Raw genomic sequence first — 27,335 nt, 5'->3', positions numbered from 1 at the left:
TGATTTATGTAGCTCAAGAACAGTTTTACAAATCCTCATGCAAATAAGACTTGAAGCAAAAAACCCCACAGGGATTCCCTTGCCCTCAGGTACTACAATGTTTTAATTCACTTGGTTGCACAAACCCTACCTTTCCAAAAACCCTTTTTGTTTTTCTTTGTCAGAAGCACAAACTTTCTTGTTGCCTGGCCTAAGGGCTTCTTTGGTTTGTTTGTTTAGTTAAAGAGCTGTGGGTTTGGCAGCCTGCCTGGCGATGCTGCACAGCACTGCAGGGATTTCAAGGGCTCTGCCATCACTTGCAGGTAGTTTTGTTGTCACAGATTTAGGGGTTGACTCTCAGCCCCATGTTCTACCAATGGCTGCAGGAGAAACCCTCAGACATTGAGCAGGACCCCAAGTTGGGGGAGAAGGTTTTAGTTTCCCCCTCCCCACAGCAAATCCCTGCAAGTAGCCCTAAATAGAGGATTAATGTTTTATGTGGATTTGTGGGTGAGACAGGTGATCCTGTGGTTATAAAGGGATATCTCAAGGTGAGTTGCTGCTCATGATAGAAATAAAAAGAAAATAAATTTTAAAAAATTAGAAAGATAATTTTTTAAAATATGAATGGAGGACAAGATGGAAGAAAGGAAAATATTAAGTTGTCTTGTGATCTTGGCACCTGACTTCAACCTGTACCACATTACACCCCTCAGCTTTTAAAGGACACTTCCAAACACAAAGAGGCTAAAATAACAGCACTGTGCACCTGAGCACTCACTTGGAGCCCCCTGTAAAGCACCTTTCAAGGTCCATCTTTGAAACTCCACAAGCACCTGATCCAAAGGTGCTTTACCTGCTGCAGCCAGAGCAGTGGTGCCCAAAGCCAATGCTGCCCAGTGAATTGCTGTTGCAGTCCTGATGAATGATGAATCAGACAAGAGCAATGACTAACAGAACAGTGTAAATAACATGAGAAAGAGTAATTTGATTTTTCACTCTGTTACACAGGATTTGTTTCACCTACAGAGTTGACTTTTTTGAAAGACTTGGAGGTGGTGTTGTGGAATTGAATCTCTGTGGCTGAATATTGGCCTCAGACCCTCACAGAGCAAATCTTCCAGTCAAAAAAAAAAAAGGAGAATTTAAGGGGGAGCAGGGTGAGGTTTGAAGGCAACATCTTTTTTTTTTTTTTTTTTTGGATGAGAAAGACTTAATGGCACCATTAACTTTATTTTATGGAAAAGGATTTGCAGAACATGGCCCAATTCCACTAAGGAATCACCTGCAGGAAGGAAGGAGCAGCTCCCTCTTGCCTGTCTGGACACTTCCAGCAGAGTTCAGAGGAAAACACCCCTTGTTGCTCATTTGCTTGTTGGGGGGTTGCTCTGCTTGTTCTAATTCAATCATACAGTTGAGCTGCAGTCCAAACAGATACAGATGGGACCACAACTGGCAGGTTTTAATTCTTCTTACTGATTCTGAAGTGCTGAAAGAAAAAAAAAGATGCTTCATACCAGCTCAAAATCTGTGCTTGTAAGGAGGAGGAGAGGAAAGCATCAGGGGAAGATGGGAAAGAACTCCACTCCTCCAGAAAAGCCAGGACCTCTTCAGGTTCTTGCCCCCAAGTAAATCTAAAATACCACAGCACTCCAACCAGTCTTTTTCCTTATTTTTACTGAAAAGAATCCATTGTTTTATAGTGCAGAAGCACAGGATCACAGAATGGGTTGGGTTGGAAGGGACCTTAAAGCTCATCCAGTGCCATCCCCTGCCATGGCAACACAACCTTCCACTCTCCCAGCTCCATCCAAACTGCTCTTAAACACATTTTTACCACCAGAGGCAACTTCCCAGCTGTCCTCCTTTTTTAGGATGCACCCACAAAGTCAGGCAAGCTACATCCTGGTGAAGACAACAAATAAAGATGAAGAGCAGTGACTTTCTGTCTTTTGGGAAAGAACTCCACTCCTCCAGAAAAGCCATGATCTCTTCAGATTCTTGCCCCTAAGTATATCTAAAATACCACAGCACTCCAACCAGTCTTTTCCCTTGTTTTTACTGAAGAGAATCCATTGTTTTATAGTGCAGAAGCACAGGATCACAGAATGGGTTGGGTTGGAAGGGACCTTAAAGCTCATCCAGTGCCATCCCCTGCCATGGCAGGGACACCTCCCACTCTCCCAGGTTGTTCAGAGCTCCATCCAAACTGCTCTTTAACACATTTTTACCACCAGAGGCAACTTCCCAGCTGTCCTGCTTTTTTAGGATGCACCCACAAAGTCAGGCAAGCTCTAGCCTGGTGAAGACAACAAATAAAGATGCAGAGCAGTGACTTTCTATCACACAGGTTGCTGAGAGTCACTCTCAGAAGGAATTAATTGCTAGCATTTTACAGGCTCCAAAAAAAAAAAAAATCACAGATCCCTCATCCACCTTGTCATTTGATGATGCTGCCTCTGCAAATCAGGCAATCTGCATTAAAAACATTAAACTATTTAGATGTATAAAATGAAGCCTATTTTTCCACTGATAAATACATTTAGCTCATCAACGTTAATGGGAGCTCGAGGCAATATAATTACAGAACACATATAATTTGAATTAGCTACTGTGAATCAAAAGTACAGTTTAGTTTTACCCTGTCTTCCTCTCCTCTCTGCAGCCATCCATATACACCTTTTTGCCACATTTTAAGATTGCAAAGTTGCAAAAAATTTTTACTGGTATAAAGTTAAACATACTTTCCTTTGTTTTTGAGGTATAAAAACATCAGCTAATTAGACAGCACTTCTTTAAAGGATATAAATATTTCAAACCCCCATTAACTCTCTCAACACCAAGTCTCATCCAAGCTCATGATGGAGCCTTTCTAATTCTACAAACTACTTTTCTCCATTTCCACTGATACACAAACAAAATTTTCATCTTGCCTGCTTTTTATCTCACTCAGTATCCTCAAATTCCACATGAATGTCCTCTAACTTCATCTTCAATGCCTTTTTTCTCCAGGGAAGAGGCAAGAGATCAAAAGAAAGGAAGTGCAAGGAAAGCAGGGAAGAAAAATTCTTTTTGATAAAATATAGAACTCGTGATAAGTCTGTATTTTAAAGAAAAACATCAAGTTTTGGTGGAAAGGTACATGTCCCCAAATTAAAACTTTAAGTATAATAACTGCCAAGTCAATGATAATTGTTTACAACACCTGACAAAAAAGAAAAATTCAGAAGTAATAAATAAGAGACAGATTGCCCCAGCTTTGGATCCAGAGCAGAGAATCTCAAGACTTTCACAAAAGTAAATAAAAAATGAAGATTAGCCTCTTTTTTTCTGTGGAAAAAACCCCATTCCATTGAGAAAGAGATTAGGAAATCTCTTAGAAAATATCAGCTTCTCCTCCACTTTGTCACAGCATTTGTCTGCTTAACTAGAGCATCCAGCTATTTTACACTCTGAGAAAACAGCTTTCCCCCCACCTTTACCTCCCCCTGTTCAAAATGTTGTGTTTAACCTGACAAACTGGACATGACCAGGTGTGTTTGGCCAAGGCACACATCCTGCACCCACCTTTTAATTCAAATAAACCACAGAGCTGGGCTTTTTCAGTGGCTACTCTGCTCACGAGGTGCTGCTGCTGAATTAATGCAATTAAACTCCCAGAGCCATGAACTGCACAGAGGATTGGTGAGAAAAGGGGGTGAATTACTGTAGCAGACAGTGTTTCTGTGCAAAGGGATACCAAGCTTCTGTAAAGAGTTTATAAACCTCAGTATATGCCCCTGGCTTCAGCCTTGACAGACCACCAAGAGCAAGTCAACCATGAATTCTCTCATTGTCAAATTTAATAGAAATTCAGCAAAGGGAAAATCCTCATTCTGTGCTGAAAGCATTCAGAGCCTCAGCCTGCTGCTCGTTTCTTAATTGTGTACAAATCTATTTAGCCCTTCCACTCACAATGTCATTTATGTCTGACTAAAACTTTTAGGAATTATTTTTAAATGGGGGGAAAGAGTTCTCAGCCAGGAATCAATAGCAATTGGAGGTTTTATTTTACACAAGACAAAGTTTCTAGCTAAATAAAAAGGGGAATAATTTTTCCAAATTATTTCCTCTCTATTTTTTTTTTTCCTTAAAAGCAAGTTCTGTGAATATTTTTGGTTAATTGTAAAGAACCAGATCAAGTCTTTCTTCCCTCCTCACTTCTAATCACACATTCCCATTCTGTGCTCAGTAGAGGCAGATTCTGAAACAAAGACATTTAATCATAATGTAATTAAGAATTCATTGGAACTTAATTTTTTACTACCTGGTTAAAAGAAAAAAAAAAAGAAAAAAAAAAAAACTAAAAACCACACACAAAGAGAAAAAAAATTTAAGCAATCTACAGAATAGCCACAAGAAGTCTTACTCAATTTTTGCAATGGAAAAGGTGTTTGACCAGGTAAAGAAAGTTTTAAGGGTTAAAAAAAGGGATGAGAATCAAGGTTTGTCATTCAATCTTTGACCACTACCTGCAGCTCTCTCTGTCAGCAGCCTGAATATCAAATACAAATAATAGCTTAACATTCCTTGTTAAAATTCAGCCTGAACACTGTATTTTCTAGTAAACATTTCTACTGAATCTTCTAACAACAATGCAGGTTACCCAGCACTAGAAACATGCTGTGCCTCATTATGCATTTTCACTTGCTCCCCTTCTTTTCTCTTCTGATGCACAGAGAAAAATATAAAAAATACCTTGTGCAAGCTTATCCTTATTTAGGTTTACTACACAAAACCACTGCATTTTTACAGAGCCATGATGCCATCAAATATTTATAAGGACAAACAAAACCAGCAGAGATCTTTGCAGAACCATTTAATACCATCAGCTTCCTCCAATTCCTACAGGAAGGGACTGAAAGAATCTTGTAGGTTCAGTAGGAGGGAGACCAAACTAACGAGGCACAAGTGCTGAACATGCTCAGGTTGGAGTCAGCAGCTCAACAACACAACCTGGTTGTGCTTTCTTCTCAAGAGATGCCTGAAAGGTTTGCCCAAACAGCAGGGGCACAGTGAAGAGGGAATGATCCAGCAAGAATTTCTCCACGATGTCAAAATTCCCTTTGACTGAGCTGGCAGCACCTGAGGGAAATAAGGGTTGAAGTGTGGTGGGGGATTCATTCAGAAGGCTCAGGCTCAGCAAAGTGTGTCAGAATGGAGCAGCCCTGGGTGGGAATTGCTGAGAGGTGACAAACACCATTCCTGGTAGCAGGGAGGGGGCAAGGGAATCCATCCTGGAGACATCAGGTGTTTCAGACTGAGGGTGCAGGAGAGCTGCAGAGGGAATTTCACAAGGGATGGAGTGACAGGATGAGGGAATGGCCTTGAGCTGAAGGTTAGCTGGGATAATAGGAAAGAAATTCTTCCCTGGGAAGGTGGGCAGGCCCTGGGCAGCTGTGGCTGCCCCTGGATCCCTGGCAGTGCCCAAGGCCAGGCTGGACATTGGGGTTGGAGCAGCCTGGCACAGTGGGAGGTGTCCCTGCCATGGCAGGGGTGGCACTGGATCATCTTTGAGGTCTCATCCAACCCAAACCATTCTGTGATTCTGAGCAGAGGCTTCTGCCCCTGCCCTGTCAGAAGAGAAGGGAACACATGAGTAACTTTTTTCTACATCTTTGCAGAAGGTTGGTCAGGCAAGGAAGGAAATGGGAGGATTTCATACCCCAAATCTCCAGCAGAGCAGCAGCACCAAGGCATAACACCAAAGGTTTTGTTATGGTTTCATTGAATTTGGGCCACAGAGGGTGGGGGAAAATAGACAATTACCATTCTGTAACCACGAAGTTGGAAAAACATAAAGGAAGAATAGTAAACACAGTAAAAAAAGAGAACAAATCAATTTCTTTTCCAACCTCCTGGCAAAGCCCCCAAACCACAACCACAGATTTGAACTTCAGGCAGAAACTGGAGCCACCCTGGAGGTGCAGAGCATGTATAGAGGGAGAAGAGATTGTTGTGAGGTTTTGGGGTTTTTTTTTCCTTTAGAAAAGCAGGGTGCAACTACCAGGCAATAATTCTGGATATATGGAGAGGGAGAACACACAGATTTCAGACTTTCCTGATCAGCATCTCAGGAAACAAATGTAGTTGCCAATGTCTGTGGGTCACCACCAGTATCATCTTTAATGTCCACAATGACACTGGCATTTCCTTTCCCCAACACTGAAATATGAAATATTGGATTCTCCTTGCCTCCTGGGGAGGCACAGTATTTTCATTTCCCCCCCCTCTCAAATCCATTGCCTGCTGTGACTCCTTAAAATTCTATTCAGATTTTCTCTTTCCCTTAATTTTTACAGGAAGCAGCCTAGGCAAGCTCTATGACTATTTACAAAATAGGTTTTATTAAAGAAATGAATGCACAATTCTCCCCTTCATTCCTCTTGCACCTGTGCAGAACCTAAATATCAAACTGATTTCAAGGGAACAGGAAATATTTACTTGGGGGAGAGAGGCAAGCTGAAAAAGCAGCTCTGGCACTGAATCCATTGTATCCCATCAGCTTTTCAATCAGCCTCACACCAATTTATTTTTCAGTTATGTGCATGTCCGGGTGGGAAAAAACAAGGTAAAGAAAGCAAGTTGTGAGCATCAGCAGGAACTTGCAGGTGGCTTCAGAGGAGGCAGGGTCAAACACTCTCATGTTTAAGACAGCAACTCCCACATTCCACCATTTTTAGTTTTAAAAACATGAGGTTTTCATCCAGATCTACAGGAAACCTTTGAAAAAAAGGTGACTTTCCCTTATGACTGCCTGTCAGCTAATTGTTAGTGTGCTTCTAAGTGCCTCTAAGTGCCACTAAGTTTGACTATCCTCTCCTTTCCAAGTACTGCAATTCCTTGGAAACAGAATATGACATCACAGGGAGGCTTTGCAGAAGCTCTCCCTGGATGTCCATTTGTATTAGTTTCATCATCCATAACAAGGGTTTAAAAAGCAGAAAAACAACCATGATGCATAATGCATTGTGTCATGATGCATAATAATAATAATTAAAACCCCTCCCCCAGCTCCTGAGGTTTAAAAATCTTTCCAAGTAAGCATTTCAGCAGAAAGGCTTTGACAAAAATGCCATTTAGGGACTTTCAAATTTACAGCCCTGCAATTTGTCATCATTTATATTAGCAAGAAGGTTTAAAATAAAAACAACAACAATGAAAGGAAGATAATATAATGCAATTTTGTACTTGATGAATCTCCTGTTGACTAAAAACCCCTATGCCTGGCAGTCAGAAAAGTTATTAACCTGCCAAATTACAGATGGAATTGGTGTATTTTTTTCCCCCAGAATTCTTTTAGCAGAAGAATACAGAGTATCCCATATTCAAGCATTAGCAAAGGTTACTTGCCTCTAGAATATTGATTAGCACAACCCTTGTGGGAATTATTTCACTTTTCCAAAGCAAATTAAAGATCTGAAAAGCAATTCTCAACTTAACTTCAAATGCAGTTATTTAAAAATGGATGATTAACACAATTACTGCCTGGCACAGAGAGCACAGCTTTCCAGAGGCAGCCAGCAGAACTCACAGCGAATGCTGAAATCACATTACCTTGAAAGAGCTCCCTTGATCCAGGGAGGAAAAAATAAAATGGATACCTGGGAGCTTACTTCTCACCTGAACACCACATTTTTCCTTCTCAGCCACGGACTGCATTGCAGTGTGTGCACTCCAGCTCAGGTTTTCTGTGTTTTCCACACTAAAATACACAGGAGGGATTGATTTATTTGCATCCCTCCACTCGTTCTCCAATCACCCCCAAGGTTTCTGGAGTGCCTGCTGAACAGTGCAAACACTGCTTAAAATGAGCATTTCTGCAGGCTATTTTCTTTAGCAATGATTCACTCGACAGCAAATTAATTTGCTTTTCCTTTTGGACTTCCATGTAGGAACTAGCAGCATGGAGTGTCCCTATCATCTTCCTGAACATGGGGTATTCTCATTTTTTGAGGAAACCATGAAAACCAAGTAGATTTTTCTGCTACTGCACCTGAAAATGAGTAACAAAGCAAGAATTTGGGCTCAGGTCTTCTATGCTAATGCTAAACCACATAACTCTGTTCTTCTGCCTCATTCTGGAGCCATTTAGATCAAGCAGAGTTTCAAAATCCTGGCAGAAATATTTCCACTGAAACTTTATGTCAATTGCTGCTGAGTTTTAAAACACCAATACATCCTGCTGCTGAAATAAGGATTTGATAATGCCAGTAATACACATTTCAGAGGTAATTATTTTAGTATTTTTCTTGCTTTTTTTTTTTTTTTTTTTTAATTCCTATTTCAGGTTCTAAAAACGTGGCAGTTTTAAATCTTTACCAGAGAGCATAAGTGATAATGAGCTGTAAATCCACAGAACTAAAATTTTGCTGGGAGCACTACTTATGACTTGTCAATCAGCATGTCTAAAAGTATATCAGGAGTCTAGAAAGTGATGGGATTTTTCTTCCATCACATACATTAAAGCAAAGTCTATGAACACAAAATTGAAGACTTTTATATGCTTTTTTTTTTTTTGGATAGTTCTAGGAAAGGGTCATATAACAACATTTTTATTTATTGACCAGTGGGATGGCTCAGTGATGACTTTTTCTTTCTTTTTCTGCATAAAGAGAAGAACAAGCTAGCAAATGTGAGTTGCTATTTAATCCTGTATTGTGTAGTGTTTCATGTTCCAATCCATTTATTAATGAATTGGGAAGCTGTGTAAAGGAAAATGTAATTGTCAGCCAGATCCAAAAGCCATGAGCTGCAGTCAAGAACAAGCAAATCTTTGTTACATGTACTAGAATATTTAGGAATTTCTGTAAGTGCATAACACGAGGTGTCTTTATTAATGTATATTCCTTAGGAAGGTTGTGTGTATAGTACTCAAGAGGCTGGAATGCTGCCTCAATTTTATTCCCTGGGTTCTGGAGCACCACAATTCCATCTATGATGTGGAACAAACTGTGAATTGCCCATTTCAGACAGAAGGAATTTTGAGCTATGACAGGTCAGCAGTGAAAATTCAAATGTAAGGAGGACTTGAATAACATTTCCAACTGCAGTTACTGCTTAGTGGGGGGAAAAAATTATAGAGGCCTTTTTCTAGAAGCACTAGTGTGTCCATCAGGGGTTAATATCTGCCACAGCCACCCCCCAGAAAGGAGTCTCAGTTTCTTAGAGTTCATGGTTGTGGTTCTAACACTCTTATCCTTTTGGATAATCCCAAAATATCATTTATACACAAAAAATTGTAGACTAGATCACCACCAGCTGCTCAGCCCCAGCCCAAACAGAAGAGCTCTGTTATTGCTGAAAGGCAAGGACAGAGGAAACAGAAATAACAAAATCTTTTAGGGGGCAGTTCCTCCTGTGGTTTAGGTCAAATTGTGCAGGCTTTGAGGGCCAATGTAGCCAATTTTATTCAGGTAAAATAAACTGGACAGGGTCTCATAAATGAGAGGATAAAAATAATCTGGGTACTCTGACAAGGAAAAATAATTCAAGATACACCTATTTTACTCTTTTGTTTATTCCCCCCTGTTGATGTGTCTTGTCCCTTGAGAAGCTCAGTCCTGAAAGAACAGTTTTTCTTCAACATTTGCACATTTAGGCCAGAGCACAACTAATTCAACACCATTTTGCCAGGACCTTCCCATTTGTTAGAGCCTGTCACAATCAAAAGCCAGGCATGTTAATGGTTTTACAGAAGTGCACGTGCTCATTTTGAAATTGCATGCCAGGCTTTGGTTTTTGAGGTTTTATAAAATTATTTGTCTATGATGTTTCCTCAAAGGAGTTTACTTGCTAGAGACACCAGTAAAACACAACTGGTCCCAAATGTAAGATTGCTGGCTGATAAAATTAAATCACTTCAATTCTCTTTTCTGTGGAAATCTCATTGATCTGATCTGTGATCTCTTCCTTTGCCAGAAAACATTTTTGTGAATATTCTTTCTAAACATTCTCCCACATACACACCCCAAGCTGATGAAAGCACAGGCAGAACTTGAAAGGAATATTGATTTTGTAGAAGCACATTTAATATCATTAAGTCATTTTTTCCAAGAGGGAATAAGATCCACTCCAGGTGTGTGCATCCAAACTTCTTCTGGCAGAGCTAAAGAAAAATTTCTCATGCAATTTTAGTCTTCTCTGAGGATGAATATTTACATTTCTGGTGTGACTGAGGAAGGACAGAAAAGAGAACAGTGGGAGAAAAATAAGTTAAAACACAGGTAAATTACTAAACTATTATCCTCACTTTCAAACCAATTTTTTGGGACTGGCAAATGCTGTGAGGTGGCACCAGAGACAGCCCTGGGCAGGAGAAGGGATGACAGCAGGAAGAAGCAGCTTTCCCTCCTGAAGTGAGAGCTAGTCCTGCACTAGCTATTAATGCAAGAGGAAAAGGCAAAAGACACAAAAATTTCAATTTTCCTGCCCTCCAGCCAAGAAAACCTCCCACACATGGGCAGCCCAGAGTTGAAGTGCACACAGTTTGGATGCACTAATTCCACTTTGAAAATAAAGCATATGGGTTATCCAGTGATTTTTATTGGGTTTTTTTTATCCCCTCTCCCCAGACAATCTTATTTCTGCTCTGTTTAGTTGTTGTTTCTAGGCATCACTAATTGTCATTCATGGCAAACGTAGTCAGCTGCTCATGGACCCAATTCCAAGAGGAAGCTGCAGGGGGGTTTTGGGTTTTTTTTTTTTTGTTTTCTTTTTGTTTTGTTTTGGGTTTTTTTTTCCTTTTTTTGTGTTTTTGTTTGTTTGGTTTTGTTTTTGCTTTTTGTTGGTTGGTTCTTGTTTGGGTTTTTTTGGGGGTTTTTTTGGTTTTTTGGGGTTTTTTTGGGGTTTTTTTGGGTTTTTGTTTTGTTTTCTTTTGTTTGTTTGGTTTTTTTGTTTTTGTTTTTTTTTTTTTTTTAGTGGGGCATTTTTTGTTGTCATTGTTTGTCTGGTTTTGGGTTTTTTTAAGCAAAAAATACCCAGGTTAGTGCCAGAGGATCATTTCCTCATTCTAATAACCTCCTGTACCTCCTTTTCTCTTGAGATATACAGAAAATTGACACTGCAAACAGCAGAGGACTGAGACACCTGCAAGACACAGGGATTTTTCAGAGAGTGGACAGGACTAGCTGCATGTCCTTGTTCCAAACTATTTACAGGGTTTGGGGGCAGTCTGCAGCTGCACCTGACAGAAGCCATATTTTCCAGCCAAAAATAAAAAGGAGACAGTTGTCAACATTTCTCACTGTCCAACATGTAAGTGCTGATTTCTGGGGAAAAAAAAAAAAAAAAAAAGAAAAATTAAGAGTAAACTAGATACAGGCAGATTGGAGAGTGGGATTACCTTGGGGTGAGGCTGTCCCCCACATCAAAGATTTAAGAAGGGAAGGGGCTGCCCCAGCTTGTGAAGCTGTTCTTTCTCTTTTCCCCACTAAATGCAATTGTGTGCAGCCCTGACCACAAGAACAACCTGAGCTGATCCTCCCTTTAAAACAGTACACTCAAATTGTGATCAAACCAAACAGCCAACCCCAAACAGACAGAGAAAGGTCAGGGAGGGAGCACAGAAAGGTTTCCAGCCATTAAAACCAGCCAGGGAAGCATGACTGCTCCCAGAAAGGGCAAGAGGTGTGCCAGGCAGAACAGCAGCACTCTGACAAACCTGCTGGTGCCCAGGGGAAAAAGAACATGAAAACATTCGATGCCACCCTCAAAAAGGAAGAAGAAGTCCATCAAATTTCTGTGCAAGCCTCAGGAGACTCTAACTGAGGTCAGAGCTGGGTGTCAACCGTGTGTCCCTCCTCTCTCCCCCAAAGAAAGGTCCCCTTCAGAATTCAGCTGTATCTGTTTGTAGCTGCCTGAAGGTGGGAAGCCAGAATAGTTACAGGTAGGTTGAGATCTGATTCAGTAGTATTTAGGAAGAGATTTGTGCTTAAAACAGCAATGGTGGTTCCTGCTGTGCTCCTGGATGGTGACATCCCATAACAGCCAGCAGGTTGTACAGGAAAACACGACTGAGGCACCTGGCACCAGGGGCAATGGAGAGTGTGGTGGGGTTTTTTTGGACACAGGAGGTGTGGATGGGTTACACCCCTTCCTTCTGAGCTTAGATTTGCCTCTCCAATGCAAATCAGCACTGACCTCTGCTGCTGGACTGTTGGAATGTGTTCTTCCCAGGCAAAGAGCAAGGACAATGCAGTGACACAGAAATGGCATTTTCCAAAGGGTTTTCATGCTGCTCACCATGAGCTCCTCTGCTTCCAGAGGCTCAAAGCTCTAAGGATATTTATATCCATCCAAAAGAGCACTTGTCAGGTGGGCAGGGGATGTGTTCCCACTGCACAGACAGGGAGGTGAGTTAGAGACTTCAATGGAACAGCTTGGAGTGCCTCATTCAGCACAGCCATTTTCCCCACTTGGATATCTCTCCCTTACTCCAAGCTCACCTTTGGAAAGCTGATTTCTGCCTGGAAGACCACACAGAGAATGCTAAATAAACAAAACAAAACAGCAACAAACCCAAAGCAGGCATACAGTTATCTCCCATGGAATTCTTAATGCACTTCCCACACATGCTTTAGTGTATTTTGCAGTAACATCCTCAGGTCACAAGCTTAAGTAGCTTACCCAAGGCCAGGCAGAGTCTGAGGACCTGTCCACATGGGGATACTCAGGAAATGAATCTGAAATTAAACTTTTAAAAAGAATGAGCTAAGCAGCATCCTAAGCTAGCACTTTCATTTGGAATTAGAGCCTTAATTCAGCTTAGCCTAATTCTTTCAGTTCTAAAATGAGGATGGTGACACAAGCCTGCTTCCAGATCTATTTATCTGGATAGCTTGAAGGTATTACTGCCTGCAGCTCCTCAGCACTGCCTTCCAGAGGGAGGATTGCACCCCACAAACCCTGACACCAGAGGGGCTCACAGGAATGGGCCAGCTGCAATATAAAGCAGAGGGTTTGCATCCATCCCATGTGGGATCAGGGGCAATTCCCCCTCCCAAACACGTAGCAGGAGACAGCCATAGGTTTTAATTTCTTAAATGCAACATCTGCCCACAATCTGTTTGGAGGGAGCAGAGCTGAGGCAAGAGTGCAAACTGGTGAGCCAAGGGTGAGGGAAGACTCCCAGGATGGGGTCTCTGGCAAAGGATGAGGCTGAATTCATTGGCAGGGCATGGATTCTCTTGAATCAGGAGATCTCAGCAGTCCATCACTGGCACACAACTGCTCTTTGAGAGGATGAAGGTGCTTTTGGCCTCTAGGAGTTTAATAACAGAGGACTGATTTACCCCACCTTGCTTTATAGCTGGCAATAGATTGTCATGCCAGTCACCTCACTGGTAAAATTTTTTTCCTAGACAGTCTGAAAGGAGTAAAATAAGATGTTAAAGGAGCTCTATGAATCTCTGACAGCTTTTCAGGTAAACAAAGGGAAGGAGAGGGAAGAGAAAACATCCTTTACATCCCTATTCCCTCGCTCTACCTTCCCACACCTGGGTACAAAAAAGCAAAATCCCCCTAGACAGGTCTTGGCAACCCTGTGCTCAATCTGTTTCACACTTCCCCTGAGATAAATTCAGGAGAGGGAGACAGGGGAAGAGGGAGGGAGGCTGTTCCATGATAGTGTTTTCTGCACTGTAGGATGGAAACAAACCGAGGGATTTAAATTTAACATCCTCCCTCTAAACTCCAGCCACTCATTACTATCAGACTCTGACAGAGGAAGACACTGGTGCCCACCCCCACAAAAACAGAGAAGCCAGTTAACATCTTCAGCTATGTAACACCTGTAAATATTAAATATTGAAAGCCAAAGCACCTCTTGTTTAAAAAAAATTAATGCTATTATTGGGGGTTTTTTTGTTTTTCTCCAGTATGTAGAACTGAGTCATATGAAATTAGATGACCTAAAAATGCAGGACCCCAAAGACAAAGGAAGCAATGCTGCAGCTGAGCATTAATCTCTCAGCAGCACCAAGGTTATAATTTCAGTGTGTTCCTCATTCCTCACCCTTGCTGGAGATTACCTCCTAGAGATGGCATGCAAAGATAAACCTGGGGGAAAAAGGAGGGCAAAGCAGGTAGTAGGAGTAGAAGCAACCTTCTCTCCCTCTAGCCCACTCTCACACAGACAGAAAATTTATTCTGCAGAGTAGAGAGTCCCTGGACCAAAATACATTTTGGCTTTGAAAAGGAGGGAATTATTTGGGGAAAATACCACTCAGAATGCAAACAGATTGGGGATTTAGCTGTACCATAGTTTTTTGCCTTGGTAAGTTATGAGTTATGAACAGGACATGGGGTGAGTTTATTAATACAAAACAAAAAGCTCAGAACCTTTTCCCCCTCTGTTTTTTTCTGCAATCCCTAGACACATTCAGATCCTTAGGAGGAACCTACCTATATCTGGTTCTGTGCAGCAGAGGAGGAAAACAAAAAGCCCTTTCCCCTGCATCCCAGCATTAAAAGGAGCCGTAGTGGGTTTAATACAGAAAATCCATTAGGCACAGGAAAGGCAGGAGCCTCCTATCAAGCTGCAAGCAGGAATGCTTAAGCACAAGGCATTCAGGCAGTGGAAATGCATTCAGAGCATTTAGCACGTAGGATTAATCGAATTATAATTTAATCATCTGATCAAACACTAATTAGCATAATCACTTGAGGGGAAAAGCTGCCAGAGGAACAGACGAAGGAACACCTTGGGCACCCAGCACATTTTAATGACGAGAGATCGTGCACAGATAATTTTTTTTTTTTCCCCTTAATAAAACACAACAGAGATTGAGGATTGTGGTGCTGAAGAAGCAGTTTGAAGCACTCCTGGATCACACACAGCTCTCCAGCGTGAAAGATGTTCAAGCAGGGTCTGCAGGCTTTAGTTTATTCAGATTTAAGAGCTGTAAAAGCACAGGAGCACTCCACTACCCTGGTTTGCCTTGTGAAGGCTCGAGCACGAGCACACACTTCAGCCCACTGTGTTTCCATTAAAACCATCCCTTACTGTTTCCCCAGAGTCTCCCACATGAATGTTTAACTATGGATCGCTGAGATGACCTTCAGGGATACAGCAAAGTATTAGCATCCTTTTACAAACTGCATTTGAAATAATTAGTCTAAATCAGCTGGGTTTCTCTGGCTTGGGGCAGGCAAGAATGGGAAAGCAAGAGATATTAAGGGAGCTTTGCTGTGCAATACTGTCTGGCTTTGCTGGCAAAATCATCCCACTTTTGTAAGGCAGAAATCTGGAGAGACCAGGAAATTCACCCCTGCTGTTTACCCACACAATCCAGTGACACTTGTTAGGGTGAGATATAGGGACAGGAGGAAGCCTGGAAGAATTGATGGAAAGGAGGAAGGGAGAGAAGCAGGACTTGGACAGGGAAAAGAATCTTCAGAGGGGTCTCTTGTTAGATTTTTTACACAAAATAACGCAGCTGAATTACTCTGAACAAGTGTTTAGGTTTTCAAATGGATAATTCTTCTGGACATTAAAAACATGCAAATGTTATGATCTGCAGCATTTACAGAGATCACAAAATCACTGAGATTAGAAGAGACCTCAGAGATCATTGAATCCAATCACTAGTTCACAATTAACCCATGTGCCACATGACTGGGCTTGGGAAAAGTTTCCTACAATGTTATGTAAGGCAGCAAAACGATGAGCAGCTTACCTACATTTTAAAGGCACCAGATCACACAGGCTCAAGCGTGAGCTAATTTAAATTGATTGTATCCCTCTTACAGAGCTATTACTAATAATCCTTTCAGCTCCTCAGAACGAGTGTACATTAATAAAACAAGGTAACCAGATACAGCACAGGGCAAATTTACCTCAGGGTTTGCCCATATTGAGCCCCCTCCTATGTGTAGTCAATATTCAGAGTCTGGAAACTCTCAAGAAAGCAGGAAGCAGCTCTCCTTTGCAGGTGATGATGCCAGAAAAGCTCCCAGCAGCAGAGCTGTATGTCCCTTTAAAGCATTGTCACACTTTCAAAACGTGACTGATAGAGGAACTAATGAAAAAAGCACATGGAATGGTTTGGTTGGAAGGGACCCTAAAGGTCATCCATCTCCAATCCCCCTGCCATGGGCACCCTCCACTTGACCAGGTTGCTCAGGTTGCCCAATTTTAAGGCAATCAATCAGTTTCTCACTGACATGAAGGTAAAACCCTTGACTCAAAGAGAGAGATCCTACACCACCACACATGGAGGCCATTTAATTAAAAAGTGAAAGCAGGTCCATTCAGATTTAAAAGTTATGGGGTCTAAAATATGTTACTTATTTACAACATCTAGCTTTAAAGTCCTGTTCATTTCTTTCCAAGCAGCAGCTTAAAAGAAACTCGGGAGATTTTGCATCTTTTCCCAAAAGCTGCAACGTGGCAAAGTGGGAGGGGAGGGACACAGAGCTGGTACCATTACCTGAGACTGCCCCGTGGAGCACAGCACCCATCTCCCCAAAATCACCCCTAAATCTCTCTTCTCCTCCTGCCCTCTGGAAGGTCCTGATCCCAGTGAGAGCATCCCCTGCTGCAATCCCAGCTCAGCTCCCCACATCCCAACCTGCACCAGCACCAGCACTGTGCCATGCCACGACGCCTTCATTTTCCACTTGGAAGCTGTTCCAAGCATGCTATTTGTTCTGTGTAAAATTTCCTGAGCACCAGGCCAGCTGCACATGCCTTAGGAAATGGCAGAGCTGAGATGCTCAGCCAACCTTAACCCCTACCCCAATTATCCCAATGAGTGTCCATGCCAGGGACTGAGAGCAGCAGAAACAGTGTGGGGGGAAAGAGAGCAACTGCATTACATGGTGAGCAAACAAGGCTGTTATCCTTGAACACAGACAAGACAGAAACTCAATTTACTGACACCAAAAGTTTTCAAAACCTCTTGAAATTAAGTAGCAGCCAGACTACTATTATTTAGGAAAATACTTTTTTAAAAAAGTCTCATTAACTCCTTTTGAAATTACTAAGGCTCAGCGTTCTTCTCTTCTGTGGAAACACATTTTGAGATGTGGCAGAAATGCTCTAATTGCTTTTACCCACTAGGGACTAACTTCTGGACTTAATAAATATGCACTGAACTGCTGCAGCTGGAGAGCCTTCAGACAGGCATTTCTTTTGCCCTGCTTTGCCTTCACATGTGCCAGTGGCTGGATATTCCAAAAGGCCTCCAGCTCCACCACCAGTGGGACAAGCACAATTTGAGCATCTGCAGCCACATCCCTCTGAAGCCACACTGCTCCTGGAGCAGGAGCGCAATGGATAAGGGCAAAAACTGGTGAACAACGGAGGATTTTTGGACAAGATTTTTACTTCAGACTAGGATAGAAAAGATAAAACCTGATCCGTTCTTTCTTCCCCTGAAAAAAAATTTCAAACCACAGGTGTGTTCCCACCATGAGTGTTGGGTGTTCCTCAGAACCTGCTGAACCAGCAGCTCTCCAGTTTGCTGCAGAGACACAGAGCTGCTCTACAGTGGGGAACTGGGGACCTGGTCCCCTCTAGCCAGGAGGAGGATTCCCACCCCAAGAGGTCCCAGGATTCCCACCCCAAGAGGCCCCAGGATTCCCACCCCAAGAGGTCCCAGGATTCCCACCCCAAGAGGCTCCAGGAGTGAGGCTGGGGGGCCAGGCACCTGCTCTGAGCAGACCCCATTGCACCAAACCTGTCAGCTCCCACCAGCTGAACAGCAAATTACCCCTGCCAGAGCTGCTCTGAAAGCCTGGCAGCTCAGCCTCTTTTCCTGAGGATTAATTATCTCCCTCCTGCCCAATAAAGAGCGCAGCTCCTTCCTCCTTCCCTCAGATGAGGAACTTGCCCTTCCTACCCTACAGCCACGCTGACATTTGTAAGATTGCTGCCCATCCTTGATCTCCTCCACTCCCCCAAATCCATTTGCCTCCAGGGAAGAGGCAAAATAAATAGAAATAACTAGGGAAAATGTGGAGACAACAGGTAGCAGGGCTCAAACTAAGCCTACAGCAGAGATTAAATAACAGGAGTAGATAAGAATAAAAGAAAAATCTGAGTGCAGGCAGTGAAGGACAAGGACAGCTGGGACTTTGAGCTCCCAGGCACACAGCAGGATCCATGGGGAGCACCAGCTTGCTCTGGCACAGACCAGTAGCCAAAAGAGAGCACTGGGTAGTCCCAAAGCCACATTCTGTCATGTTCTCCACCCACAGCTCATGGGGGAGCAGGTTCAGCTTTGCCTTCCCCTCTGCAGACTGAAGGCAAGACCTCAGGGTCCTTCACCATAACCTGTCCAGCCCAAATGTGGCTTCAGAGCCTCCTGCTGTCCCACAAGGATTCATCACCCCCTGTGAATGCTCTCCCTCTTCTCACCACACCTTCCACCACTGGCTGGATACCTGTGCCCTTCCAACTCACCTTTTCACTTCCTTTACCCTCCCCACCAGAAGTTTTGTTTGTGCCCCCATCCCTCCCTCTCCCCTTAGCATTCATTCTGCATTTTATAAATACTTATAAAAAGCTGAGAACAAAAAGCCTCAGCCACAGCTGACACAATAAAAACCATGGTCATCATCACCTAGAACTCGGGTTCCATAGTGGGATGAACCTCACTGCCTGTGCTTGAAATGATGAAAATCTGGTTTCCAGAGCCCCTGCACATCAGGGCTGTGGAAAAGGTTGTCACTGTGGAAGAGAAACCTTGAGGTCACTCAAGAAAATTAGAGAGAAAGATACAAAGGAAAGCTCCCTAAATAAATACAGCTAAAAGCATAAAGTATAATCCAAATATTGCTGTAGACATTTGAAAATCACTTAACTATGCAAAAAGCTCTCTACATTGGATGTCTGCAAACATAACTGGAGAACTTCACTGACAGCTTCCCAAATTACTTCCTCCATATCATGACACAGCAAATGCTTTGCTTTGTACTTCAAAAGTGCAGTTGAAACACAAATTATGGTTTACTTGCCTAGAAATAATATGTGAACTGGCTTTTAAACTGCCCCACAGAAAAGTCACTTAATGAGAGGAAAAAATGCAGGTGGACAACGTGCAGTGTGGATGGTGAACCACTTTGCAGTTTAAGCTGAGGTCCACCTAAAGCCTATTTTGCTTGAATGACATTTTTTCCAGCAAGATCCCACTCCAGGGACATCTGAATCTGCTTTTCATAACAAAAAGGACTTTGTCAAGGACTTGTTCTGTCCTCAGCTCAAGCCAGGAGCGTTCTAACAGCTTGTCACATGCTCACCTCATAATTATCAAGCAACTGACTCTATGCACTCACAGAATTTTCCTGAGTCAGGGCCAAAATTCCTAATAAAACTCACCTAAAAAAACCCAAAGACTTCAGAAGGTAATTCCACAAAACAAAAGCAAACAAAAAAAACCCAAAACACAATGGTTTCTGGTAGAAAAAATATTGCACAGGAGAAAACAGAAGCCAGAGCTTGTACTTTATGCACCCATGGCCTGGGGGAAAAAGCAACCAAGTAGATTTGGGTGCACTCAAATCCTGCCATGAGATGAGTGGGTGGAACATGGGTTCCTCCAAGCCTGCACATTCCAGCATCCCAAAAACTCTTCCCAGCTAAAACAGGAACCAGCTTAAACAAAAACCGCACTTCAAAGACTGACATTCGTCATTTGAACCCCACACTAACTACTAAACCTCTAGAAAACTTTACTGAACAAGTGGTTATCATGGGGATAAAGAGCAGAGCAGGGAGCAAGCTCTTCCACAAATTCCTGAATTCCCTTTTGGCACCCAAACCCAGCAGCCCCTGGGGGCTGCCACTCTGCAGTGCCGAGAGACGAACGCCCCGAGCGTGCAGGCTCAGCACGAGCCACTCCATTTGCAAAACCACATGAGAGGATTTCACACCAACAGATATTTATATAGACACAGCAACCCCACAATCTTATCTGCAGAATCACTGTGAGTAGATTATGGAGATAGGAAACTATTTGCAGCTACAGTGCAGTATAATTATATTCTGCCTGCGTTGAAATAGTCCCGGTCATTTCAAGAATATTATTCTGATATTCTTAAAACACTGCAGGGCTCCCCAAAGTTACTGCAACAATTTAGATGGCAGAAAGTTCCTGAGAATAATTTTTAGCTTCATGCAAAACATAGACCTTAAGTCACAAATTTTCTGCATGGGATTACAGAGTAATTAATGGGAAGAAAATAGCATCAAGCACACTTGGACAGCAAAGCAAGCGCCAGATTTTCCATACACAGTAGTTTTTAAGCAATTATAAGCTATGCAGATTTGCATATGTAAATGTGCAGAAATATATATGCTTATTTTAAAATCTCAGGAGGAACTGTATCCCTGACACCAAGAGTCACACGAGCAGGATCTCCAAGAGAACACATGGAGAGGCACCAGGCAGAGAATTCCTCAGGTGATGCCTGCGTGTGCCCTTGTCTCTGCCACGTGGATGTGGAGCAGAGAGCTATTTTCAGCCCTGCTCTTGGGCTGCCCCATGGCCCAAACTCCTGCATTTCTGAGGGAAATGTCCTTCTGGAAGCTTCAGCAGGAGCACGTCAGTGATGCAGCTCGGGCTGCTCCTCCCTCGGTGCTGAGGGAGCTCCAGGGAGCCTGGTGTTTAGGATGGAGGTGACTCTCCTTCCCAGAGCCTTTGCATTTAAAAATGGCTTTCTATAAATAGGATTGCTGGCTCACTCTTAAGTCTTACTCCCTGCCTTCTGAGTAAAAATAGCTTAAATAGGGATGCTGGGAAGACTTGCTAATCTCTGTCCATCCACCTGCCTTTCTTTCCTTCCTTAAAACAGCTCATAGCATTTGTTGCCCACTCCACTGTGAAAGGTATCTGTTGACACACCCTACTTTTCCTTTTTCTGATGAGTAACTCAAGTCTCTGATTGGAAAAAAAAAAAAAGTACTTATGAGGTAATAAGATTTTTTTTTTTTTTGTGAATGGCAGCATCCGAAGATTAACAATGACAAGAAAAACTCCCAGTGCCAACAAATGCCTGAGGAATCAGTGGCTTGTTCTTGAAGGTGTTCTCTTCAGTGCTCTAAAATACTGAGCTGTGAAAGGCTTTTATTATTGAATACCTCCCATTTTGTGTTATTTTATTTTCAAAAACACCAATTGTTTGATGAAATGTTTTTAAGGGGCAGGGAGGTGAAGACTGAGAAGATAAAGCTTCTTTTGAAGAATTGCAGTTTCAGATCTTAATTTCATTAATTTAATAACAGTTTAAATGAAAAGAAAGTGATGGTTAAATAAGATTATGAAATAAAATATACTGTGAGCAAGTAATTTAACTGCAGACACCTACACATTCACCTTGAAATAATTAAGTATTCTGATGTATGTTACAGACCTATGTTGCTTAAATGGATTTTTGTAGTATATTTAGAGTTTCAATTACTCAAAAGAAATAACACATTAAAAATGTCAAAAAATGTGCCTTAGAATAAAAGATGAATAAAATTTTTTACTCTCATCTTCAATTTTTAAGGCAGAAGATGGAATTAATCCTTCTTACTACAAATCTCAAAAACTCCAAGACCAAGAGATTGATAAATGGTATGTGCCAAATAAAATCAAAGGCTAAATGAGTGGTATATTCAATCAGGCCTTGATCCTACACACATCTTAACTTTTTAATTAAACTTTGTGAAGAAAACAAAAAAAATCCATATATTTTGCTCCTCAATCCATTGCCCCAACCTGCCACCCCCAGAAAGATGGTTCATTTTGTTGCTTTCTGCTGGTTTTGTCACTCCAATTGTTAATAAAAAAAAAAATATATATATATATAAGATATAAATTATAATTATAATGTAAATAGATAGAGGAGAATATTTCCCCATCCCAAACAACCCTCTCACCTGAGAGAGCAGCATAGTTAAGTCTCTTATTCAGGCAAAGACACAAAAAGTGAGGCCCAACCTGAGCCCAGCTCAGAGACTTACACAGCTCATGAGCTGGAGGAACTTTCTGAGCTAATCACCAAAACCCATGAGATTTTCCCAAATAATTCAAATTATCATTATGTGCTGTGACAAAACTTTACTAAAAACCAAACAAAATTAAAACCAACTCCTAAACTTTTCCAAATGCAGCAGCACTGAGGAAATTCCACTGAAATACATCCCAAATTCTGTTTTCATTTCAGGGCTCCTCACATCAAGAGGAACCTGGAGGGGCTGGAGCGTGTCCAAGGCAGAGAACAGAGATGGGAAGGGGCTGGAGCCCCAGGAGGGACTGAGGGAGCTGGGAAGGGGCTGAGCCTGGAGCAAAGGAGGCTCAGGGAGGACCTTGTGGCTCCCCAAATTCCATGAGAGAAGAGTGGAGCCAGGGGGGGGTCGGGATCTTTGCACCACGGAACAAGGGATAGGATGAGAAGAAATGGCCTCAAGTTGCACCAGCTAGGTTTAGGTTGGATATAAGGAAAAATTTCTCCATGGGAAGGGTTTTCCAGCCTTGGAACAGTCCCCCTGCCTGGAGGGATTTGGAAGAGCTGCCAGTGTGGCACTTGGGGACAGGGGTTAGTGCTGGACTAGGCAGTGCTGGGGGAAGAGTTGGGCTCAAAGGTCTTTTCCAACCTAAACGATTCTGTGGCTGTATGAAATCACAGCAAAGGGCTGTGGGCTGCAATAAAGCCTCATTTAAGATGGTTTAGTGGTTTGTTGTTACAACTTGCAGAGAACAACTTCTCTTTGAACCACTCCCAAAAACACCTTCACTGTCACACACATCTGCTGCCCAGCGCTACGGGAAGAAGATGCAGCACCCACCAGATTTTAGTGACCCTTGATAGAAAAACACGGGCAAAATGCCTCTTTGAGCTGTCTCTGTGTGCTCCCACGGCTTAGGAAGACACAGATTCTGGGGTTTGCTGCCCACTAGTGTCCTGTGGCTCCAGCTCCAGCACAGCCACTGCCCACAGCACAGGAGGAAAACCCCCGGAGAGCCCCAGCACAGGGGGCAGCACACCCTGAGCACAGGAGAGACAGATATAGATATCCCCATGGCCTCTGGCTGCCCAGCAATAAGAGTTTTTCTCCCCTTGGCATTTGGTGATTAATTAATAGCTGTTCATAGCTCGGGTAACACTGGATTAAAAACACCCTGAGCTGAGCTGTGCCATCCACACACAAGCACCAAGCTGAATGCTTCCTGCACATCCATTCAACTTGCCGAGGAGAGGCTCTGGTTACACAATTCCACACGAGCTGTGCATGTATCTCACTGTGGTTCTACTGCTCTTTTGCTGGGGTGTTGCACCCCCAGCACTGAGAATCACCATTTTCTTGGGGGAGGCTCAGCCCCACCGTCGCTCTGGCTCCTCATCCTCCAGCCTAACCCCTGCTCTCAGCTCAGTGTGATCCTTCTCCATCTTCCAAAAGGCTGCTAAAACCCATATTGATAGATGTACGGCAGGGAGAGGATTCAAACAGGAAATCATTTTAATGGAAATGTATTTTTAGTGTCATCTGTGCTGTATTGGTGCCTCCCGATGCTCGATTGATTTCAGCAGAGCATCTGTGGGCAACGGGCATGTAAGAAATGCAGCCTGAGAGAAGCCTGGAAACGGGCTCAGCATATCCACAGCACAGACTGAGTGACACTGAAAGATCCTCATTTCTGAAAGCAGCACCTGAACTAGCTGGATCACAGGCATTCCCAAAAAGAGGCAGGATTTTGAAGGAGGCCATTCTCCCCTCAGAGCCTCCCCTCCCTGTAATTAGTGAAATGCCCCATTACTAATTACGACCAGGCTACAGCAGACTTCTGCTGCTCCTTCTGGAATACTCAGGCAGGGTAACAGGGAAGGTGGTGCAGGTGGAGTAACCCTGAAAGGCAGCTCAAAAGCCTTGCTCAGGATTAGAACTGCATGACTCAGGCTTTCAAGGTAGTGAATTCAGCTGCAGAGCTCCCACTGATGTCTATATCATCCCACGCACTTTCCAGGGCTGCAGTGCATTCATGGTTAATAGTTACCTGTATTCTTAAGGAACTCACAGCAACCAGAGTTTAAAACCCTCACAAAATACATAAACTTTAACCAGGTATTTGGGGAGGTTTTTGTTTCAGGCTTCAGAAATACTAATTGGATGGAAGAGCGTGTCAGTACTTTATTGTCCCCAGAAGGAAGCTATTTCATAAACATAAAGCCTTCCCAGTGACACTGCTCATATCTAATTTGACAAAATGTATTTGTGCTGAGTGACTGTAGGGAAATATGGGGGCCAACCTTGTTATTGTTATTCAGATGGTTCCCATTACCTCCAACAGAAATTAAGCCCAAGACTACAAGTGCAGAGTTAAACCTATGGGTTTATTTTTAACCTATTTCTCCCCTCAGAAATAAAAAGAAAAAAAAAAGGAAAAAAATCAAAACCAACACAAACATGAACAATCTTACACATTTTTAAGTTAAAATCGGAGTGAGATGTAACACATTGGAAAACCACTTATACCCGTGCTGGTATTTTAAGCAAACATGGTGTGGTTCCATAAGGGGTTAGAAAAGGCAGTGGCAGAAGCCAAGCAGAAACCTGTCCCCCCCCACCAGATACACTCATAAAAGAGCCCTGACTGTCACACAATGGAGTTCAGATGGAGGTATAGATAGAATAATGAAAATAAATGTGTACGTGACATATCTATTTATATATTCAGTCATTTCCTTCAAAGAGATACATATCTGATATGACACTGCATTAAAATCTGAAGTCCTTTAAAAATATTATTCTCTGACTCTTGACTCTGATAAAATGCCCCTAATAAGTCCTAGTAAGTGTTACCAATGAATAAAACCATCTTATCCAGTCTTAACATGAAGGTAGATGCCATTTTCTTCCAAGATTTCCCGTAAGAAGACCCTAAAAATCTACATTTTGACATCAATTATGACACCAAAAACAAACAGACTTTTTAAGTTGCAAAGAATCGTTGAACCACCCACTACATGTTTTCACAATGCTTACATCTTGGAATATTACTATACACAAAACCATTTCATTTTAGTCCCCCTGGAGTCACAAATGTACAGATGTTGCTGTGTGGCAGCACAGAATCCTTGCAGATGCATCTATCATGTACACATTACACTCTTCACTCTTTGGGAGACAAATTCAGGTTTGACTGTGATCCAAAAACACATGGAAACTGAAAGTGAAATTACTGCTGACTTCATAGATCAAGGAATAAATGGAAGTGATTTTCATGGTACTTCGACTTCATAAAGCAAAAATTATTGTGTTCTTCAAAAAACCCTTGCAAGGAGAACTAACTAGGACAGAACATAGAATTTATAACATCACTACAGTAGAAAAAAAAAATCTGCTTTTTTTTTCTTTTAAAATATGATTTCTGGACAGAAATAGGGTTCATTTCTATACAAATCTAGTTTTAAATGAATAGCACTGGTCAGAGTGCACTTCCAGGCTGATTCTTTCTGTCCTATTAACAGCAAATCTCTCCCTCCAAGGTATCTGGCTGGAGAGGACACAGAGAAAGGCACAGTGCTGCTGCCTGTCAATAATAAATAAATAAATAGATAATTTCTTAATGTTAAAACTTGTTGCAGTTTCCTTACTGCCAAAAGAAATGCAAAAAAATTTCCAAGTTTACACTTTGGGGGATTTCAATCCTTTCGTATTCTGAGGCACGCAGAAGACAAAAAATGCTTCTAAGGTCGCTCTAAATCCACACATTTAAGATTCACCTCCTGATTTCTGCCCTCCCCAGCGCTTCACACTGGACCAGCCATGCCTGTCAGTGCATTTTCTCATCCAGTGTCTACTTAAGAAGATGTGAAGGCACCCTCATCCAGCATTCATCCCTCACCCTCTGCCAGAGGTTCAATTATTTCCATCCTTCAGGAATCCTCACACTTTGCCCTGTGCTCCTCTCTCATTCATTCCACACAAGGAATCTTTTCCCTGCTCTACCTGCTTTGCCTATTTCGAGAATTGTGCGTTTAATCTGATTTATCTGGCAGGGTGAAAAGCATTTCAGGCAATGTTACGTTCTCGGATCGGAGGAGGCAGTGCAATAGAATAGCTGGCACCCCAGAATAATTTGTTTTCTGTCCTTAAAACTGCAATGCTAAACGTGCATTTTTAATAAAACTTAAGCAATTTAAGCATATTTTTACACATGCCATGGTTTTCAATCAAATATATCTAAATGTTCCAAAATACCCCAACCCACTATTAAAAACGCACAGAAACTGCAATAAATGTTTGTCAGTCAAAGAGTTGGCAGGAGGAAAAAAAAAATTAAAGAATAACAGGTTTACCCTTATTCTATCCCCACTCTAATTTCTCTTCCTAACTTTATAATTGACTAAAAGTCTTCAACCTTTCCAGATGATGTAATGCTTATCCGTGCATATTTTTACATAAATGAGTGAGGAAAAATAAAAAAATCGAAACAGGTACCTTCACGGAAAAATGATGAAAGTTAAATAAATTTAAAATACTACTTCTTAAATATATGTAAAAACGTAAGGTGAAAGCAGAGGGCGAATAAAAAAAAAAAAAAAAATGCGAAAGGAAGCAATATCTCAACGCGACCGCTTAGGATGAAAGCCCTTCAAATTATCCCCGTGTGCTCTGACGGATTTCTACGGCACTTGGCAAAAATTCTGTACTTTTCCAGATGAGAAAGAAAGAAAAAGCGCCTCTCTGCCTCCTCGCCTCTGCGAGCACCGTCTCATTCCGAAGGAGGCAGGCACGGAGGTTCCGGGCTGTCACTTTGCGAGGTGAGCGACTTTAAGCGATCACGGCGCTCTCGCTCCTCGCCCTTCTCCCCGCAGCCGGCGCGACGCTCCCGGCACAAAAGCCACCACCGCGACCCGCTCCCCTTCCCGGCCGCCAGAAGATGGGGAAGGATGGGGACAAGGGAAGGGATGCCCGCGGCGGGGCTCACCATGCGAGATGCTGTGGAGCAAGGCGACGGCCAACATCCACATGCCCCCGCCGCTCCCCCGCTCCCCGCTCCGGGCTCGCCCTCGCCCGCCGCGCCCACGGCCGGGCCGGAGCTGGCAGGCAGCGCGCACCGGGTCCGGCCGCCGCCTGGCTCGGCTGGTGGCTGCTCGGAGCCTGCGGGGCCGCTCGTCCGCCCAGCGAGCGCTCAGCCCCGCCTGCAGCCCCGCGGCTCCGCCGACACTCGCCCGGCGCTCGGGCGGGGGAAGAGGCGGCCGGCGGCGGGGGCGGGAGGCGGGAGCGCGGCGGGGCCCAGGTGTGTCCTTGGCTCGGGGAGGCGCCCGCAGGGCGGCGGGGGCAGGGCCACAGGTGACAAAATCCTCCGGCGCGGCCACACCAGCAT

The 27,335-nt window shown here is 42.9% G+C and overlaps 1 protein-coding gene across 1 annotated transcript in view; it reads right to left on the bottom strand.

The window, feature by feature from the left end:
- The window catches only part of DSCAM (DS cell adhesion molecule), a 498,888-nt gene extending 471,855 nt beyond the window's left edge, over positions 1–27,033 (bottom strand). Inside the window, exon 1 of the mRNA XM_059840105.1 lies at positions 26,937–27,033. Coding sequence (XP_059696088.1) covers positions 26,937–26,979 — 43 coding nt within the window. The 5' untranslated portion in view covers positions 26,980–27,033. The remainder of the gene's footprint in view (positions 1–26,936) is intronic.
- Positions 27,034–27,335: the final 302 nt, after the last annotated feature.

The sequence above is a fragment of the Haemorhous mexicanus genome, chromosome 2 (genome assembly GCF_027477595.1).
Source record: "Haemorhous mexicanus isolate bHaeMex1 chromosome 2, bHaeMex1.pri, whole genome shotgun sequence".
Taxonomy (NCBI): domain Eukaryota; kingdom Metazoa; phylum Chordata; class Aves; order Passeriformes; family Fringillidae; genus Haemorhous; species Haemorhous mexicanus.
Note: the sequence above shows the minus strand (reverse complement) of the source record. Positions and strands in the feature narration are given on the sequence as shown.